The 21,724-nt window shown below is 45.7% G+C and overlaps 1 protein-coding gene across 5 annotated transcripts in view; it reads right to left on the reverse strand.

Annotated features, from left to right (window-relative positions):
• Positions 1-362: 362 nt before the first annotated feature.
• DLG3 (discs large MAGUK scaffold protein 3) overlaps positions 363-21,724 on the reverse strand; it is a 53,490-nt gene continuing 32,128 nt past the window's right edge. For 3 of the 5 annotated variants that reach the window (XM_040265736.1, XM_040265739.1, XM_040265740.1), the window contains 10 exons: positions 12,185-12,361; positions 11,886-11,961; positions 10,969-11,068; positions 7,389-7,430; positions 5,797-5,847; positions 5,249-5,350; positions 4,598-4,770; positions 4,097-4,206; positions 3,672-3,763; positions 363-2,613 (listed from right to left, as the gene is read on the reverse strand). In XM_040265736.1, coding sequence (XP_040121670.1) covers positions 2,507-2,613; positions 3,672-3,763; positions 4,097-4,206; positions 4,598-4,770; positions 5,249-5,350; positions 5,797-5,847; positions 7,389-7,430; positions 10,969-11,068; positions 11,886-11,961; positions 12,185-12,361 — 1,030 coding nt within the window. In that variant the 3' untranslated portion in view covers positions 363-2,506. Of the gene's footprint in view, positions 2,614-3,671; positions 3,764-4,096; positions 4,207-4,597; positions 4,771-5,248; positions 5,351-5,796; positions 5,848-7,388; positions 7,431-9,104; positions 9,151-10,968; positions 11,069-11,885; positions 11,962-12,184; positions 12,362-21,724 lie in introns of all 5 variants that reach the window. The other 2 variants (XM_040265737.1, XM_040265738.1) reach the window with 2 other exon arrangements.

Below are 21,724 nucleotides of genomic sequence, written 5' to 3' on the forward strand. Positions count from 1 at the left end.
TCGGATTTCTGCTGCTCCCTTGGCTCCTGCTTTCTCTAACAAATGTCTGTGCTGCAGTAGGCATCTCCTGTCTTGTGTACCTTTGGCATTTTGCCCCAAAGGATGCGGATGCCCTCCATACACACCTGGCAGCAGTACTGGAGACAGTGTTCGGGGGCGGGGATAGAAGACTGAGCATACAGCCTTCACAAAAGACCTGTTACAGCCACAGGAGTCGAGGGCCAGCCAGAGGAAACCTGCCTTGGGCAGCTGATGGTCACTAGAGAGCGAGCCTTTTGACCCCCAAAGTTTTAGGGCATTTTTCCCACTGCTCTGCCCCACCATCCCCTCTCAGCTACTTCAAGAAGGTCTCTGAGTCACAGTTCATCGCAACTATCATTTATTAAAAAATATATGTCTCCTTGGAAGGAACACTGGTCAACCAACTAGTGTCATGCTTGCTTTGAATCTCTGCTTTTCTTCCCTGGGAGGGGTAGAGGGCTGAGCATCATTCAGACTACATCACTTCACATCAGAGAAATCAACAACATTCCCAGCTTCACCCCTCCTCACCAGAGTCATCATCGGCCACCACTTCACCCCTCCTGCCTTCAGTCCAGTGCACTGCCCAGGGAAAGCTGCCACCCTTTCTTCACCCACACTCTGGGCCCCAGACTTTACATTTAGCCTAGTCATGCTGGTAGGAGAACTGTTAACAGATTCCCTAAGTTTGGATGGTAGCACTCAAAGCATCTTCAGCATGTGTCGTTTGCAGTGGTGGTGACACAGTGGGCTAGGAGACAGCAGACTCAACCCTAGGGCTGAGCATATCCACTCTCTTCTCCCCTGTGTTGTGCCTCCAGTGTGGAGCTGAGGGAGGTATGGTGGCTTCAAAGGAGCACAGGAGGGTGGCATGGGGCCTGAGCCATACCTGCCGCCTGCATCTGTGGTCACAGAAAAAAAGCCCCTTGACCACAATCACCACCGTATGACTCTGGGAAAAAGCAACAATGCTTCACATCTCAACAGTAAGTGAATCTTAGCTCTACAGGTCAAACTGACAGCATTAAAAGTCTACTTTCTTCTTGAAGAAACAGTAAGCTACCAGCTTTTACTGAGGGGGTGGGGTAGGTAGGGCATATGAAGCAGCTGTGGAAAAAACCCAAATCAAACTTTTCATCACGCGGCTGGCCAAGCTCAGGGCTCTCCCACTGTCCCAGCACAGGGCTGTACAGCAAGTGACTCCCCATCCCTGCCAGTGGGCCCCATGACAGGGCCTCAGCTGAGCCCAGCACGTCCCTGGCAGGTGAGCAAAGGGACACAATAGGAGACCCGGCTCCTGTCAGTTCTCACCTGCTCCCCCTTCTGCTGATGGGACGGCCCAACCTGGGTCACGTAGTCTATCACAAGGTCCGGCTCTTCCAGAACATTATGAGCCTTTAGAACACAGTCAAATTGGATTCTATGCATTCACTTAAATAGTAAAAGTAAAATTTGGAAGAATGAAAAGGCTGACACAGTAGCACAACATGGTTTTGGTTTAACAGCAGCTTAAAAATGAACAAAAAGGAAACCTCTCATGCAGACACATCAGGTGGCATAAAACAATCGGCAATTTAATATGGCGGGAGCCCCATTAGCCATTCTCTGGCTCCCCACATGCGGGCCTGACTTGCCCTGAGGGCAGCATCGGCTCTAGAGTTGTGTCTCCAAGCATCTGACCCCTGGGCAAAAGCCCTTTCTCACTGTCCTCTGGCTGATCCCTCCTAGAGAAAAGCCTAGCTCTCAAGAGAATGACCAATGTGGGTGCCCTCAGTCCAGCACTTACTACCACTTTCACTTCCTCCCCAACCAGTTGGGATATAAGATGCCATCTGATTAGAATATGAAAATTAAAGCATTTCTCTAATAACACAGTACCATTGATGAAGTCTCCATAGATTTTCTAGTCCAAATGCGTGTGAATATATATATATATTATATGAGAGAGTATAATATATATATATAATAATTTCTATATATTTTATATAAATTACATATATATATCTATATATAAATAAGATACTTTCTGTCGCCATGACGCCGCGCCGTCCTGAGCCGCAAGGCCACATACAGATCGTAGCAAAGCCTGGGAGCCTCTCCTCATGTGGTGTGAAGGGCTCACTTCACAAGCCACGCAGCCATCCAGTCTGTCTTTCCATCAGTCCTCCTCTCTTCTCTTCTGCTTGGTTTTATGAAAACAATGACTCTGATGGATCTGCACCTGTGCTAGTGCTTGGGAAAGGTTCATGCAGGCATGGGCACAGTCACATGATGAGTGAGATGGCATCATCCCAAAATTAAACTGAAACAAAACAAAAATTTAAAAAAACAGAACAGGACTAGAAAACTTAATTTTTGGACATATCTAAAAAAGGGGACAAGAACAGTAGTCATTTGTTCTCCCCATGGGGACAGGAATGAAGAGGGAGGAGGGAAGAGGGACTTGATTTCTTCTGCTCACAAGAGAATGGTTGGAGGGGATTCTTCAGAGTTTTTCAGGGGATGGGACCCAAATGTAGTGCCCAGACTGGTCCTCAATGATTTGTTTGATTTTGTTATAAATCTCTTCCAGTGAGTCACCCTGTACAATGGCTGAAAAGGAAAACAGAATTATCATTATGGTCCACAGCAACCCCTCACACCCTGACAGTCTGGTCCACCCCAACCAGCCCACAGTTCAGCCCACTTGTTCACTAGGCGGCGGTCCAAGAGCCCGGGGCGGTGGGGAAGCTAGCAGGCATTCAAGGACCAGGGCTTGAAGTCAACTTGCTGAGACAGTGACACCGGGCGGCAATGAGTAGGAAAATGTGTTGCTCAAAAAAATGTTTACTGAGCACCCATTAGATGCCAGACCCAGTTTGTACTGCTCTTGGCTGCCATAAGGCCAGCAGCTGGCAATTCTGATGCAGCCTCATTGGAAGACTTGGAAAATCCTGGTTATCCAGAGCAGAAGCTGCAAATCACAATTTCTGGCAAGATGCAGTGCTCCTGGGGCCATCACATCTGCATTATGTCAGAGGTCAGCACAGCAAACAAGGACACAGTTGCTGACAGAAAAGGGAGCTCCAGTACCCAAGGCATGTAAGAATAGTTATGAATCCTGTGGCCAGCTAACTTTGCAGCATCACCAGCTAGAGTTTACTCAGCACCAACCTGCACACATAGGTCACCATACTTCAAAAGGTAAGCAACATATTACACAGAAACCTTCCCAACCTTTTAGGAACTGCCCTTCTAAAGTAGGTGACCATATAAACATGCAAACATGTGTGTGCACACACTGACAGAGAACACCTGAACACCACACCAGGCAACCATCATCATCAACAAATGCTCACTCAGCATGTAAAACATGCAAGGCAGCCAGTGCTGGATGGGGGAGCCTGGAGGGGGGGGAAACAAACTAAAACAGGGAGCTACAGCCCAGGAAGACACGAAGACAGAATGTACAAAACAAAGCATTTGGTGATGATGGTTCAAACTATAAACTGGCTAAACTACTCTGGCTGGAGGGCACTCGAGTACTTTGGAAATGGTCGAGCTCAAAAGCAGCCAGAAACTGCCAGGCGTCTAGGCCTCTTGGAAAAACCTCATAGAATAGGTATCTGCCTGCTCCCACATTACCCCAGCTGCACAATGGGGAGACTTACCTGTGAAATATTCTCCAAACTCCTGCTCCAGTTTCATGGCTTTGTCATAGATCTTATTTGCTTGTTCATATGTCTGCCTTCGGTTCATTTCCCTTCCAAAGATACAGAAAAACATAGTACCAAACTAGGTTCTATGTTTTGATTAACATAAAGGGTTGCTCCAGGCTCCCTGGAAAGCTTCTTAGCTGCCCTCTGAGAGCAGTAGTGGCCCAAGGCTCAACATTTCCCCCAAGCTTCTAGGTCTTAAAGCTCAACTAGGGGTACAAGCATGAGGACACAAATCCAAAGGAGCTCCCAGTGAACAGAGAGGGACACAGACTTTCCACTGAGTACCCGCTGGGTCTTACCCCTGCCCAACAAACCACTTGATTTTTCATTGTCTTTCCTGAGCCCTCTCCTGGCTGAGAATCTCAGCAAATACTTACATAAGCGCTTCAATGGACTTGGGCTTGATGAAGATGGCGATGGGGTAAAGTTGCGACTGCTGCAGCCTCTTGATAGCATTGCCAGAAACATCTAATATGCAGTGCTTGCCCTGAAAAAGAAAGGGCTGCCATCAGTCCGCCTAGTCCCCAATCTACCCATGGTGCTGACCCCAATATCCACCTGTGAGAAATGTGGGGCCACCTAGAGAGGCCTGGAAAATTCTACCTCTGAGGTACCCAGGCTCCACATTTGGCTCCTACTATCCAGAAAAGGCCCCATCTGGAGATGCAGACAGGGTGATGCTCTGGGGTGAGTTCCACAGAGGAGAGAGACGTCTCCAACCAGGGGCTGGGAACGTGCAGAACAGGTGTGGCTTTGGTCAGCACTGCCACCAGCTAGGCCATGTTCTGGAAGGACGAGGATCCATGCAGCACTCTGGCAGGAACATGTCTGTGCTCCCTTCAGGGGTAATTTTGTAGAGCGACCACCTCTCTCCTTACCCTCTCCGCAACTGCCCTCACTGACTGGATGCTGGTCCCATAGAGATTGTCGTTGAACTGGCCTGCCTCAATGAACTTGTTGTCCTGAATATCCTTCTCCATCTGTTCTCGGGAGACCACAAAGTGGTAGTCTTGCCCATCCACCTCATTATCACGCCGAGGCCGGGTAGTATCTGCAGAAAGAGAGGAAATGCTCTGTGGCACAAGGACAATGTTCCACCTCAAGTCACTGAGGGCTGACTTGTTCCCCACCCCTGCAGGGCCCCAGAGTCACTCCAGATGAATGGGGGAAAGAGGCTGGGAAGAAGTTTATCTTGCCTATATCTCTTCTAATCACCAGGTCTCACACGCACAAGGAGCTATCTGCTTTAGCTTCAACTGGACCAGAAAGATGGGGTTTCCTGGGCCAAGATCTGGCAGAGAGATGGTGACAAATGTGGTCCAGGAGCCGGTAAGCCTAAGAAGCTGTGCCAGTGGGCTGGGACACCTTCAGGGGACTATATGGCTGCCTAATCTCTTCTGGGGGGTTGGATGTACCCTATTCCCAGAGATACCTAGAACCCAGCCACAGGCCCTCTCCGTAAAACACGAGAGCAACAATAATTCCCAGGACACCAACGCCTCCCTCCCAAAGACACCCTGGGCTCTCACGTGGTACACAGGATCCAAATTTATGTGGGAACTCCGAAATTAGGTCATCGTTGACTCTGTCCTTCATGGGGCCCAGGATGATGACAGGCCTTGCATAGTGAACTGGAGAGCGAGCATGGAGACAGTCAGTGAGACCTCACCAGACGGCCTGACCTCCCTCCTCGTCTGCCTAGAGCAATGAGGTGCTGGAGCCACCGCTCAGACAGAGCAGCACATCTTCAACCATTTGCCTTTTAACTACAAAGACATCAAAGAGGCTTTAATTTGAGAATATCTAAGTCCAAGGCAAGTATGAAATCAGAAGCGTCTCCCTTTCTGACAGATTCAGGAGAAATCTGTGCATGGGCACCAACAGCTGAGCAAGGTTTTTCAGAACAGCCATTGAAGAGAGGGACCAGAGCCTCTCTTTTAGCAGTGGCCACACACCCACTGAAATTGACCTTCGCCATCTCTCGTCAATCTCTCCTCTGTCTCTCCATGGCCAACCACTGGTTTGGGTCCCATGACGACCAGATTAGCTCAAAGGCAAGACTCAGAAGGGGGCTTACTTTCTTGCCGTGTCACTGGCTCATATGACAGAATAGCATCCTCCTGGCCTTCTGCAACAAAAATTGAAGACATGTTAGCACTTTATAATCTGCCTCCTTGTATCCTCATCTCCCTACAACATTCACTGCACCCCAACCTCTACCAGAAAACAGCCTTGTCAACTGGTTCTTGCTAACAACTGTGCCGTGGGCTTGTTTACTGCCCACTGGAATGAAAGCACAGGAAACCATTCATCACCCCTGAGACAGGAGTCAGGAGTCCTCTTGTTCAGCGAAATAGAGCTGAGCAAAGGAACATGACCCAGAAGCCATTAAGCCTCCACCAAAAACCACCCCAATGTCCTAGAACTCTTCTTATAGGTAACAGTCAGCTCTGCTCAGTTGCCCTCTTGCTCCAGAAAGAATCACAGGAAAAGCTTCAAGTGACGGAGACACACTGCCTGTGTCCCTCATCTGCGGGCAAGGAAGTCAGGGCACTCGTGCAGGTCCCCAAAGCTGCAGCTGAACTTTACCCTTTTTAGGGTCTGCCTATTTCCCTGCACTGGAAGAAGCACCCAGAAAAGTGGCACAAGGCTGGGCTAAGGTCCCCAGTGCCCTTTAAGAGCAGTACTGAGCCCTGCTTGTCCCACACAGGAGAGCTCCGTCTATCCTAGCAATGATGAGGACTTCCTAAGAGTCACCAAGCAACTTGGTACTGGGTACTGCTGCTGCTGCTGCTAAGTCGCTTCAGTTGTGTCCGACTCTGTGCGACCCCATAGATGGCAGCCCACCAGGCTCCCCTGTCCCTGGGGTTTTCCAGGCAAGAACACTGGTGTGGGTTGCCATTTCCTTCTCCAGTGCATGAAAGTGAAAAGTGAAAGTGAAATTGAAGCTGCTCAGTCATGTCCGACTCTTAGCGACCCCATGAACTACAGCCTACCAGGCCCCTCCATCCAGGGGGATCTTCCAGGCAAGAGCACTGGAGTGGGCTACCATTGCCTTCTCTGGGTACTGTGTACTAGGAGGTCCCAAAGTGACCAATGCAGTGCTAGGGAAGGCAGCAATATTTGTATCAAGCTCTGGGATGCATTCTCAGGGCCTCTAGCTACAACTAAAAGGCCAATAGTCCCAAACTTCATGGGGTTTGAATTGTGGCTTCTCTGGCCTGGTCACAGGATTTCTGAAGGAAACCTGAGCTGTCACCTGGTCATTTAGCCCAGCAAAAAGGCAAAGACACCAAGCCTTCACCCAGGAGGTACTGGTGACCTGGAAAGGCAATTCAGGACAATATCCCCCAGGAGCCATTCTCCTTTTGGTCTCTGAGCAAATATGTGAAACTGGCAGCACCTACAGCACCAAGTGCCTACAGTAGGGATGCTTCTAAGTCAAGTCCTGGCCAGAAGTGCAGGGCATATATTCTCTCCTTTAATTCACAGCCTAAAACCCATCCCACAGGGACAAAATGGCCACAGCATTTCCAGGATCTCCAAGTGTACATGGCTAAAAGAAGCACTAGCCTCTGAACAGATATGGCAGCCATGCAATGCTGGAATGAGGATGGCTGGGACACATGGTAGAGCTACATGCCATGGGGAAGAATGACACACACTTACTGGAACTGCTTTCGCTGTCACTGGTGTTGGATGTCACTCCCTCTGCAAGCCAACAAGAAAGAGACTCTGATTCAGAACACACCACTGAGAGGTCACACACAGCACAAAACTCAAATGCTCCAAGAGCCAGACGCTGAGCTGCCAACCAAGTCAGGCCACGGGAGGCCTGCCACATCAGGCTACCAGCTGAGAGGTGCAGCTCCAATCCTGAGACCCTGGCCACCTCATACCTGTCCCCAGGGTGCTTTCAGTCTTCCAAGGCCCTCCATTATAGACTACCAGCTTCCATTCTTCATCTGAATCAAGAGAACTGACTTGGATGGTTTCCAAATCCTATCTCAGAATGCATCTCCCAGTGCTATCAATAGGAAAGGAAAGGCAGTGACAGCAGCAAAGAGGAGCCCAGTGAGCAGGCTGCTCTTGAATTTCCTCCCCAGATAGAACCCCTGAAGAACAGAATTGTGCAGTGTTTCAGGACTAAGAGGCTAAGCACTGAGCTGAATGAACAGTCACCAGGGAATGACATGTTGGCCTTTTGGTGGAACCAACAGCCCTCCTGCCATCGCTACCCGGAAGGAGGGCTCAGCCCCAGTGGTGAAAGGGGATGCTCCTCCATCCATGAAAAGACGAGAAAACAGAGACAACAAATGAAGAAGAACACATGGAAGATAAGATGATCCTCCTGTCTCAGACTGTTGGGACCCACCCATATCTGAGTGGGCAGAGCAACTGTACTCACAGGAGGCACAAAGCACAGTTTGGCCCAAACAAAATGCACTACTCCCAAGATGACAGGCAAATGGAGATGAAACATGAACAAAACAAACCATGGAGTGAGGCATTGCTCGTTTCAGCCAAGATGACACTGTTCCAGACTGTGATATGCTGTGGCCCCCAGGAAAGACTGGCTGAGTCACCCATGCTAGTTCCTGAGTAACCCATGGAGGAAGCACCTTTACCCTCATGCCTTCATTATTCATGGAAGGAGAGTATTTGCTGACAGAACCCGCCGGGCATGGCCGCGTGTGTGCACACACGCACCTGTGTGCACAGCAGGGAGGATAAGGCCCTGTCATCTAGATCCCTTCTTTTTTCAACTCTAAGATTATTTTCCAGAGGTGAGAGGATGGTCAGAGTTTTCCAAGCTAAAGCACTAAATATACATAGTCCATAAAATGCTCGAGACCCCCACCCATTCAGCCCCTTAGAGACGCTCTGGAGAGCCAGCCCACACCATCTGCTGAGGGCCCTGAACCTGCTGGGACATCCCAGATGTTTGCTGGGTAAAGGGCTTCACAGCACTATCACCCCCTGTTTAGACAGACTAAAATAGCTAAATCTTAAGCCCAATCCTTTAGTGTTGTGTCACTGGGAGAAGAATACACCGGGCAGGCACCCCTCACCTCAACAATAGGCTAGAGATGAGCTGAGTGGTCACCCCTGGAGAAGCACTTGCTGCCCCCCTCACTTGTAAGGTGGAATGCCAAGACAGCTCCACACCATTTCAAGGTACAAAAGGAAAAAACAGACATGAATGATAGGCTTTTATTATGGTTCCAGGGATCCAGAGCAAAAGTGTGACACTCAGAGCCACTTCCACTTCCTTCTGTGGTGGCGTCCACCCTCATAGACTCTCGCACTGCCGTGCCCTCCACCCACCCCCAGCATCTCCACTCATGCCAGAAATACAGCGAACAGTATGTAAGTTTGACTTACTCAGGTTCTTTGCTCCATAATAATCGTCACTTAACCCAGGGAAGTCCTAATTTCACAGACAGCAGAACAAAGAGGGAGGGAGGGAAGAAGGGAGGGAGGGCAGGAAAGAATTGGGGAGAAGAAAGGAAATAGAGAAAAAAGACAAGGGGAAGGAAGAATACAGAGACAGGTGAGCATCAGTGACAGAAGTATGAAATACCATGAAGACCTATAGCTACAGTGAGGTTAAGAACTTTGCACAGGAAGAATGTCCCGGGTCAGATAAAATGCCTGGACTTCATGCTGCCCAATTTGCTGCCAGAGAGCCTCGGAGTGAATGACCTCTTTGAGGTGGTCTAGAGCCTACACGGGCTGACAAGACAGACAGGTGACTTACCAAGGCTTGGAGTACCTGCTTTGACTAAATTTGTAGTTACAAGCCATTACTGCTTTGCCCCTGAAATCATCATTTCCCTCTGAAGCTGAATGAAAAATCAAACATCTATGTGTGGTAGAGAGGCAGGTACAATACTCATCATCCCAAGGAGTTTCCCAATACTGACTTGCTCTGTCCAAACCCTTCAGGGAAAGCTTCGTGCAGTCTGAGGTGTGGCCTTCCAAGCTGACATGAGTTGTGCAGACCACAGGGGATGAGCTCAGCTTCTGAAGAATAAGCACTAGGCAGTTTCAGCTCTTATCCGACAGCCAATTCCCTCCCCCATTCAGCTAGGCCACTCAACAGTGAACCCTCCTAGGTTGGGCTCAGCAGGTTAACTTTTGGAATTTGTCTGGTGAACGGTAGCAACCTCACCTCAGAGGTCTCTATCTCAGATCGCCTTCTTATTGAGCTCCCCAGGACTGTGAGCCCTAACCTCTATCGGGACAAGGGCACCCTTGTAATCTAACAGCTACCACCCCAGACCCACATATCCCATGACCACGAAACACGCTGGCCTAGAAAAAGGACATTCCCTTGCAGAACTAGTTTCCTGTCCCAATAGCCCAGGACAGAGGTTTACAATTCACCATGAGCCACATGAGAAACATTTCAACAGTCTGACCTGGTGTTTAAGGTTAGGGTGAGAGCAGTTAATTTCTGAGGCATATGGCAGAAAAAGAATATTTCTCAGCATTGCAAGTTAACTTAGCCCAGCTTTATGGCCTTTTCTACCAAACCAGTTTTGCGTTTCTTCAATAGACCTTTATTTGGACAATGTTAAGTAATTCCTGTTTGGTGTCAATTCCTTTTAGCAAGAAGGATTTTATTTTGAAAGCTGGCTCTGTAATCACTCTGGGAAGACAGTTGAGTCTATTAGAGCCATGTGAACATTCTGTGTGCATAGGCACATGCATGTAATTCAAGAACTCAGCCCAACTCCAAGTGTCCAGATAAGAAAAGGCTCTTCCCTTGACATAGATGAGCAAAGATAAGGGAAAGAAAACACAAGCAAAAGAAGCCGGGAGAGCAACACTGAGTCCCTAGACTTAATTCTCTTGAAAAACCATTTTCTAAACTTGACACAGTAGCTGGTAACTGCTCATCAGCACCAGAGCAGAGCTCAGCCTGGCACTCCCAACGCTAGTAGTGCCGGGACTTCCCACTGGGGCCCCCTGCAATCACTTCTACCTCAGAGCCTCCAACATCCTTTCAGAAGGAAGAGTTGGACAAAAGAGACCCAACGTCACCCTGTACAGACCAATTTCTACCCTGACTCTGCAAATACGCAGGTACACACACACACACATGCATGCACACATGGACGATGGACACGCGTGTGTGCATGTGCACACACACAAAAAACACACTTTCCCAGTCTTCAGTGCAACTGAGGCAGAGAGGGTAGGGCTGTGGGTGGTCTGCTCTCTGTTCCCTGCTGCTACTTACGTTCCTGTCCGCTGCTCTCCTGGGCCATGTTTTCTTTGCTCTTGTAAAATGGAAACTTTCGAGAGAGGCGGAAACTCTTTTTACGTTTCGGTTTGATCGACTGTGAAAGAACATGAAAATGGAGGGGAAGGACAGAAGAAAAAAAAAACAGAACAATGGATTTTAAAGCATGCAAGAAAAACTAAAATGGAGACAATGGTGAGCTAAATAAAAGACCACCTCTCACAAATGGAATCTATGAGATTAAATGAAAGTTGATGTAAGAGGAAAAATTATGTTTACAGAAAAATGTTGTAGGGATGTTAGAGGTTTCTACCTAATCCAGACTCACAGCACTCACTGGTACATCCTAAATGACAAAGGTCACTGTAGCCTCCTGGACACATTCCCTAAGGTGCCACTGATAAACAAAGAGCCATCTACTCCATGTCTCTCTTCCCTCTACTGCTCCGGAAGTTCTTTGGCCTGTGAAGCTCACAGAAGAAAAGGGGTGAATGGATAGAGCCCTCATGCTTTGTTTGGTCTGGAGGGCGGTCGGAGCTCTGAGGCTGGCCTTCCTGGCTGGCTGATGAAGCCAGGCTCTATTCAGGGTCCCCATAGCTCCAAAAGGGTCTACAGCCAGGGAGATACCCACAACTGCTTTCATATGCCCCAAGAAAGACAGCCTTCCAGACAGTGCAGCTCCAACACATCTTCAGGAACCAGTTACCCAGCTGAGAGGAGTAACCCTGGCTATAGAGTTTGAGTGCCCCCTTTCTCTGCTTTCTGAAAAGCAGTCAGTGTTCTGATAGGACAGAGGCAGCACTCTGAAAAAGAGATATTCTTTTGTGCTCCCCAGTTCTCTTATCCACCAAAGAGATTTCAAGTTTCTTATGCCTCTTTACATATGGCTGACTTCCTTGGGGATCCCCACTTACCCTGTTAGATTCAATCATCCCCGTCCTGGCATGAAACTTCACGGTTTTCAATCGAGCCCTTTCCTTCTTTTCTACCCTGTGTGGGAGTGAGAAAGAAGTCCTATTACTGCCAGTGCATGGTCTCAGCAGCCATCTTTGGCTCAGTGAATCATAATCATGTCCTGAGCACCAATTCAACACCAAAAAGGAGTAATAATGCACATCCACTGCTTTCAAGCACTTATAGTATAATAGGTAAAAAAGAAATCAATACCAGGAAGAGGATAAAGAAAGCGTCTCTCATGATCATGACAACTCACCTCTTCTTACTGGGGATCACACCAATTTGCTCACTTTCTCCATGTGGGGTCACCAGTCTCGCCTGCCACCACTCATCATCAGATGCATTAATGACGTGTAGAATGTCACCATAGGAGAAGCTGAGGCCTTGGCTTGGCAGGCAGCTGTCCCGAGTCCGGTCATAATCAAACAAGGCTCTGGAAACGAAGAGTGAAAGATGAAGTTGTTGTCTCAACCCTAGATGGATGGAAGGGTGGTGGAGGATGGTGGAAGAAGGCCAACCCAAAGAGTCAGCACATATCCAGCAGCCTTATAGCAGACTGGAAGGAATCCTGTGGGAGACTGCATCCTTGTTTCAGTCTTGACAATGTAAATATTCCATTCTCCCAATAAGTTACATAAGGGAAAAAAAGTCTTTCATGACTCCCATCTCCTTCCAGCTTCTGGACACAAAGTGAAAGTCCAAAGCAGAACACCCTTGCTAGTCTTCTCCCTCAGACACATCCTCCAGGAACAATTTAGCTCTGCCAATGGGCTGTCTCAGTTTACAACAAATCTTCAAAAATTACTTGAAAATAGGACATAAATGTTAACTACAATCCCAAACAATGAATGGTAAATGCTGTAGAAATATAAAAGTGAAAAAGGCCTGGGTTCCGTGACAACAAAGCTAAGGCTGATGTTGACCCACACAATGATAAACTTGACAGGGTCTGTATAAATAAGTCTCCCAATTCAGTTTCTTTCTCTCTCTCTCTCATGTATAGGAAAATGGAAGCTGGAGGAGGAAGAATAATTTGACTGAGGTCACACACCAAACTAATCTGGGATTGAACCTAAGTCCTCTGACAAGACATGTGGAATAAAGATTAAATGGGAAGGTAGGAGAAGGTGGGAAGAGAGCTATACCATCTAGGCTTGAAAACAAAAGGTAGAGACCAGCTAGGTTGTATGTGAGTGTTATGGAAAACGAGGTTAGAAATAAAGATCTGGGGCAAATTTTGGAAGGCCTTGAACAGACCTGATCCAGTGACCTCTGAAGATTTGAGAGTAAGGAAGTGACACATCAAAAGAGCCTTAGAAACATTAATCTGACCTCATATATGATCAGATACTGGGAAAGGGGGTAGATTTGAAGGCAAACTTAAACCAAAGCTACAAGCTCAATCCTTCAGGACACACCGCTGACTCCTGCTCTAGAAAAAATGGTATTTGACAGCAGAGCTCCCCTGCTCAGGGAACAAATCCATCTACATGAAAGTATCTACTTTTCTCCTCCTCTGGATCTCTTCTCATATGGAGTCACCACAAACAGGTGAGTGAGAAGTTTGTATTTTTCTACTTGCAATCTAGGCTGTCTTCATATTCTCTGTTAACACCTTTACACACACAGCCGAGCAGAGTTCCCAGAACTAGTTCCAAGACTTAGACTTCTACCTGCAGCACGGTGGTATGTGGCTCAGCTGAAAGCTGCAAAGTAAAACATACTATTTTCCCATGTGCAGGCCAGTCCAAATGAAATGGAGAAGGTTGTAAAACTGTGGAGTGTGAAATACTGTTGTTGCTGTTTAGTCACTAAGTCATGTCCAAATCTCTTGCATCCCCATGAACAGTGGCCCGCCAACTTCTTAAAATGCAATCCTTAAGAAATCACTGTCAGATTATTTGAAAATGAAAATACCTGAACTTTGACAAAAGACCTTTGTGTGTGCATGCTCAGTCATGTCCCACTCTTTGTGACCCCATGGACTGTAGCCCACCAGGCTCCCCTGTCCATGAAATTTTCCAGGCAAGAATACTGGAGTGGGCTGCCATTCCCTTTTCCAGGGAATCTTCGTGGCTCAGGGATTGAACCCAGGTCTCCTGAATTGCAGGCAGATTCTCTACCACTGAGCCACCAGTGAAGCTCTCAGAAGACCTTTATCTCCCTCAATTAAAGCACTCAAAGCAATAAGGAGAGAGGCCAAGGTCAGCAGGTTAAGGAGGCACTCCATCCCTGAGGTTCTTTCTGGGCTTTGTGTGACAGAATCAAATCTGAATGCATTTACACTGCATTCGAAACTGAGCGTCCTAAAGCAAGGAAGGTATTCTGTCAGAGGTTCCTCTGAAGAGTGCATGGTAAAGACCTTATCCTAAGTGACAATGAGAAACACTAAATGTCATTCTGAGCTTCAAAGACTAAAACAAATGCAGTAAGGAAAAGAACAGAGCTTGGATTCAGAACAAATCAGTTTGGAGAGGGAAGGAAGATGTTTAAATGAGTTAGGAAAGATTAGGATGAGGTTCTAGAAGATTAGAGGGGAGAGTTTACTGGTTGGTTATAAGTTTAAAACATAAAAGGGACAATCCAATATATATTTTAGCACCTCACAGAACTATATTGATGTTTGGCAACAGCAGTAAGAAGCTGAAGTACATATGGTAAAGTGGACATAAACGTTTTGTGGATGAGGAATCCAATTACTGGTTATTGATTAAACACCTGAGATTTAAAGAAAACTAAAAGGCTGGTTTACTTCTAAGATGAATTTCAGACACTTTACAATATTAAAACACATAACACAAGCTAAGTAAAAACCAAATAAGTACAGATCCAAGGCAACAATAATGCCAGCAGTTCCCAATGCGGTGTCAGGAATGGAACTGTTTGACTTGTTTTTTAACCACAGGCATGTGTTCCTTTTACGACTTTCAAAAAATGTAAGTCAATTTTAAAAGGAACTGCTTTCAAATTTTTTAGGTGTTTCTTTTTCTTTTCTAACATATTTCTAAACAACTGCTTCTTCTTGCTTGTTTTGTTTTTTATATTTTAGGCATTATGTATTGGTTTTCTATAGCACTCACCCATCCTTTTTCCTCTGCTCTCCCAATTTAGTTACATCACATTTTTTTGGTTAAACAATATTTAATTTTACATCATGACGTAAGTGGTGTTCATAGATGACTACCCCTCTTTTCATATAAACTTTTTCTATTTTTTTTTCCTGGTGGAAATAAATACCTGATTTTTTCATTTGACTACATTTCTACATCTGTATTATTTTGTAGCTGTTATTTAACACATAGCTATTTAGATTTACTATTTCTGTTACAATATTTGAAAGCAAGTTAAAATATTTGAAAGCAATTACCTTTGTGTAGCAAGAAAAGGGGTAAATAGGCAAGGGTTTTTTTGCATATGCTATTGTAATATTTGAGATTTTTAACTATCCATATACATTAATTTCATTAAAAATTAATATAAGCTTGTTATAGAACATCTGAAAAATAGAAAGCCTAAAAAAAGAAAAATCACATTTAATGTATCTTAGAAGTAACTCTTCATACTGTTGTGGTATTGTATAATAAACACACAAATCAAAAAACCACATATTTCACTAAGTTAATGATACAACAGCCTATTCTTAAGGATAGCCATCAATTCAGAAATATTTATCACCATCTAACATGACCAGATACCACTCTTCCAGGCACTTTTAAAAAAAGAAAGAAAGAAAAAGCATGGAGCAGGGAGGAATCAATAAACCAAACATCTGACTTAGTCATTTACTTCAGATGAAGAACATGTTTGGCTCTAAGCTCCCTGGGAAACAAGGAAAAAAAGTTAACTTCCCAATAAAATGTGGTACCTGCATTCTATCTCATAAATTTGTGAATGAGCAATACTGAACAACAGAATGGACAATGCCTTTTTTAAACCATGATTTTGTTAAAAACATAGCAGCACAATAGTTGTATTTGAAATTCTGAACTACAATATCATTCTCAGTTGAGAATGTAAAAGGTGAATTAACAAGAATTTCCTTTTCTACCAACTGGAACTGCAAATGAGTACAGAGCTTTATAGAACATCAAAGCCTCAAAGGTCAATTCACCCCACTTGCTATCTAAAAAAGAAAATTCCTTTGATATTCTCTAAATTTCTTTTCAGTGCAAGCATTTAATGAGTCTCAGTCTTTCCTAGGTCTTCTCTACCAGGCTAAACATTCAAAATTCCTTCAACAGTCCTTCCATTGTTGTGATCTTGCTTTGTTTTCCAAATCTCTTCCTGCTGAAATTTTGTTTGACTAGGAGCTGGAAAAGTTCCTCACAATGAAAATCAGTCCCAGAGATGCACAGGGCCTCATCTAGAATTGTTTGGTGGTCAACTCAGACCAGGGCTCCTACATCTCAGAAAAATTCTGTGAGGTCTAAGTCAAGGTGACATTTTTTAACAAAGAAAAGAAAGCTAACTGTCCACTTGGCTATGTCTGGAAAATACCTTTCTTCCATTATTTACATACACTGACTTTAATTGGCAGCACTGTGTTTGATCGAAGGGAGATGCAGAAGCAAAATCAGTATTGGCCTTGTGCTGTGTGTTACAGCGAGAGGCACAGGACAGGACAAACCAAGGCCTCCAAGTCTTCAGAGGGAGCATAGGTCATACCGAGCTTGGGGAATCTATGAGGAAGTGTTGACTTTTGAACTGGGCCTCAACAGGGTTCAGGTTTCAAAAGACAGAGATAGGGAGAGGCCCTTCCGGTGAGAAGGAACAGCATGAGCAAAGACTCCGAGGCAAGCAGCCCAGGGTGTGTGCTAGGGTCACCAGTATCCACATATGGCCACACGGCAGGGTATTAGGGAGAGCAGCAGGCCAGGGCCTGCCTGTGGACAGCCTGGAGTCCAGCTAAGGAGTCTGGCATTCATTTAGGAGGCCTTGTGTGACTGACTTCATTGCCTCTGCTTTTTTTTTTAAATATCATTACTGGGCTAAACTTTCATATGGAAGGCAATTCAGTAAAAGAAAAGGCCTGAGTAGTAAAGTGAAACTACCTTTCAAATGACATACATTTCATGTAAAGGAATAAGTATGTAAATTAGCCCTAGCCCTTAATAAACTTTGAAAAAACATCGACTACATACGTAAGATCTTTAAGAAGCATGCTAAACTGTAGCCATCTAGCAATAACAGTCTCTCTTATCAACAGCCTAGAAACATAAGGAAGTGATAGGGATTGGCACCTTGTTACAAACGCTTCCGGTCAGACTTGGTAAGAGGATCAAAGGGCACCTTTCTCCACAACAAGAATATATCTTCCTGCCTGCCCCTTTTTATCCTTAGGGCAAGCACTTGGGAAAGTCAAATGCAATAACATACCACCCCCTTTAAATCAGACTAAACCACTGTTCCAGAGCCAAAAATCCTACACATGCAGAGCCCAGATGACACAGCGACCAACCTTTCCAACCTCTGACTCAAACCAAGGATGAGCAGGAAGGAAAATGCAACACCTATGTATCTCTGGCCACGGAAAGAAAGAGTGGATAAAGAGCATGCCCCAGGGAAAATGTGGCACATAAAAACAGAAAGCAGGCAATGAAGCCACCTTCTGGAACCACGTCACACCAGCATAAAAAGCTGATGCTCACTTCCTAGGGTCTGCAGGTTGGAGTTCCCAAGCTAAGTTTCAGCACATCAGCTTTAAATGCCACTGCCTGTGATTGTAGCCTGCCAGGCTCCTATCCATGGGATTCTCCAGGCAAGAATACTGGAGTAGGTTGCCATTTCCTTCTCCAGGGGATCTTCCTGACCCCATTGGTTCACAAAGAGTCGGGCACTACTGATCAACTAAGCAACAACAAGAGCTGCCTACAGGGATGATGTATGTGCTCTGGGGGACTTTGCCTAATCTTCCTTTCAGCTGGGACCTCACTGCCAAGAGGGAAAGCAGAAACATAATCAGTTCAAAGTAAACAGATTACTAGGCCCAAAGTCTCTGCAGTTTAGGTCCTAAATTTTAAACTTTGGGTCTGAAAGATCCAGAAAAAGCAAAAGCATCTGGCCCAGTCACCCCTGTGTGTTAGGGAATAGGAATCCAAAGAAAATGGCAGGAAACTGGTCAGGCAGGTTTCTCAGAGCAAACAACAGCACTTCAGCCTCAAAGGCAAGTAGCTGCTTCTGTGTGATCACCTCTCTGCCTGTGGCTCCAGCCATCTGCCTGGCCTGAGAGGCTCTGCCTGTCCCCTTGAAGTTCCCAAGCTAAGTTTCAGCACATCAGCTTTAAGGAGAAAGCATCATCAAAGGTCTTGAAATATATGTGTTTCCTAAGGAGAAAGCATCATCAAAGGTCTTGAAATATATGTTGTTTAAGTGGTGATCTTTCAAATAGTATCCCCTAAGAGATGCCCACTAACTTCCCTGGAAGTTCAGTGGTACAGAATCTGCTGCCAGTGCAGGCAGCTCCTCTAAGGCATAACTCAAGTCCCACCCTTGTCTGTGACTGTGCCCACTCCACATTTCCTTCTTCCAAATTCATATTATATATTTAGCAGTGATCTTTCTTAATATTTTCTGTTTATTGCTATTTCATTCTTGTAGTGTTTTAATCTTTCATATTATATCCCTTTGGGGGAATATAAACCATCAGCCCTTTGAGGACTAAGGCCATGTATGATATTTGTGAATGGTGATTAGACCAAGTTGGGGTAGGGAGCACAGAATACCCTCCCAGTTAGCACCCCACAACACGTTCTTCCATGGAAGTGAAAGTGTTAGTCACTCAGTCGTGTCCAACTCTTTCTGACCCCATGGACTGCAGCCCACCAGGCTCCTCTGTCCATGGAATTCTTCAGGCAAGAATACTGGACTGGGTTGCCATTTCCTTCTCCAGGGGAACTTCCGCACTCAGGGACTGAACCCAGTTCTCCCACAATGCAGACAGAGTGTATACCACCTGAGCCACCTGGGAAGCCCCATGTTCTTCCACAGTATTGACATATCCCTCCCATACCAGTTCAGAGATTCTGCTTTCTTCCTCTGGTCAGTGTTATGGGCTGAATATTTGGGTGCCCCACTTCCAAGTTCATATGTTGAAGCCCTAATCCCTAATGTGATAGTGACTGGAGGTGGGGCCTTTGGGAAGTAACTAGGTTTAGATGAGGTCATGAGGGAGGGATCCTCATCCTAACATTACTGCCTTTATAAGAAGAGGAAGACAGGAGAGACCTGGCTCTCTCCTCAGAACACACTCAGGAAAGGCCATGTGAGGACACAGCAAGAAGGTGGGGGGAATGGGGGGCTCACCAGAACCTGAATTTGCCAGAGCCTAGAACTTGGGACTTCCCAGCTACAGAACTGTGATAAATATATGGTTGTTGTTCAAGCTACTCAAACCTATGGTATTTTGTTGTAGTTGCCCAAGCTACCTGAGACAGAAAGTGCCTGATAAATGGCACAGATTACTTACAAGTTGAGCAGCCCCTCCCTTGCCTGGTCCATCTAAAGGATACACAGGGAGCTATGCAGTGACAGCAATTCCTCATCCCTTGACCCTAGCGTGAAAGTCAAAGTTTCTAGCAGCTTCTGAAGAGCAACTCAAAACCCCAAACTTGAGTATTTAAGTAGACACAAGATGGGCCATCACAAGAGGAGCGAATGCAACTGGCAGCCAGTCAGGAGTCACTGGCACATCTTGAAGAAGGGAACATGGAGAACAGGGAAGGACACTGTTCTCCTCAGCCTACTTCAGGGTCTCAGGCCTGAGGGTGCAATTCTGAAGTTAGAGAAGCATTCACAGGTTCATGATGTGTGAATATTCAGGGTTCACAGCACCTGTTGGATCAGCTGAGGTGATGATGTGTCTAGGACTGGTGTCTGGGGTATATGACAGGTAGTTCCAGAATCACTGATACATGAAACTGTCTCATCTTCTGGTAGCCCCCAACACTATATAAATTCTTGTTGCTTTTTAAGATGCAGATTATCATCACTTCCAAATTGTGTCAGATAGTGAAGCCTGTCAATATTATATCTTGTTGGCATCTTAATCCACAACTGAAACTCATTAATGAGCAAGACAAAGTTGGACTCCCTCAAGCATCATCTTGGGCTAAGCACAGAGTAGTGTAACAAATGCTTTTTAACAAGAAGGAGCATCTTCCAGCTTTCTTTGATGACTCTGATACTGTTTCTTAAATCAGGACTACAGATAGGGCATGATTTCCTTCCAAGAACGGTAAGAAGGCTAGGATGGCAGATGGCCAGCCAGAAGACCAGGACTCCCAAAATGCCTGATGCTGTCCGTGGCTGCAAAGAATGTAGCCAGGTTAACAGGAACAGACTTTCAAAAACTATTTCCACAAATGTACTATCAAACCTCTTGGCAACCTTTGGAGGACAAGGTCTTTTGCTTATTTATGAAATTAATTAATTAAATATGAACATAGAACTTGAAGGTCTCTGGAACGCTAAACTTCCCTGTGTCTTTTTACTACCTCAACATCAGAACAGCTTGAGTTAAACCTGACCTGGTCACCCTGACCTTGAGCAAAAGGCTGGAGAAGCATATTTCTATGGACTTTTCCAGGGTGGAAGGCAAATGAAACAGAAGAGCAGAGGCCCTAGACTGGGCACAAAGAGGGCCTCTGTTCACCCTGTCTATACTATTTAAGAGATGTTTCTAGTATGGCGAAGGGTGGGAAAGGCCTTTCCATTAAGTCACTAGTGACTTTAAAACCAAGTCTCATTTTCCAAACACTGTTATCTGTCCTTTCTCCTGCTGACTTGCTCCACAAATCCCATCTCCCCTGTGGTCAGTAGCTCCCTAGGGCTTCACCTGCTACAGCCTTGGTGCAGTTGCAAGAGGGTGGTATTTGCTTCAAAATAGTTTTGCAAGCCCATGCACACCAGAGGAAGATAGAGACTCGGAGGAAGGGAAGGGAGGAGGCTCAGGTCAGAAGGGGAAGCAATAGAGAATAGAATTAGAGGTGAAACTCCCATGAAAAGGGTTCCTTAACTTTAACCATCTGCTGCACACTATCTTCTGTGTGGATGGTAAGCTGCTGGAGGGGAGGAACCACTTCTACTGCTTCCTTGAATCTACCCCTACAACCACACTTAATTTCTCAAGCCTGTGCTTTACTGCTTTGCACATAGCCAGAGTTAAAGTAAGCGTTATGTTCAGTTTTCAAGTGAAACAGAAATAAACGTCTATTGTGACAAATAAGTCACCATTCCTAAGTATTATGATTACTTGTTAAAAATAATTTCCCCAAACCCAGTGAATCCAAATTGATAGGAGAGGAGCCTGGGAATCTGTATGTTTATTAGCATGCCAGCTGATTCCTATCAGTAAGTTTGGGAACTGCTGAGAGAACCATATTCTGGTCAGAATAACCAGGTTCAAATTCCAGTTTTGGAACTTCTCAGCTGTCTAACTGGAATTTCCGTTTTCTTACCTGCAAAATGAGAACAACAATACCTACTGTGTAGCATTATTAAAAGAGACTAACAGAGGTCCTAATGCATAGCACGTATTCCCTAAATGTTTGTTCCCTTTCATCCTGAAGACACTGGGAACTACTAAAAGCCTCTGAGCAGATCATTAGCTTCAACCTGCTCTGCAACCCCAGACAAATGGCTGCCCAGCCTCTTCTGTAACACCTCCAGTGACAAAGGATCATATTTACTATCTCCAAAAGCAGTCCATTCCATTTTCAGACAGTTTTAATCATTAGCTCTTTCTTCCTTATGTAGAACTGAGATCTGTCTTGGGTGACAGAACAAATCTAATCCCTTT

The sequence above is a fragment of the Oryx dammah genome, unplaced genomic scaffold (genome assembly GCF_014754425.2).
Source record: "Oryx dammah isolate SB20612 unplaced genomic scaffold, SCBI_Odam_1.1 HiC_scaffold_23, whole genome shotgun sequence".
Classification (NCBI taxonomy): Eukaryota; Metazoa; Chordata; class Mammalia; order Artiodactyla; family Bovidae; genus Oryx; species Oryx dammah.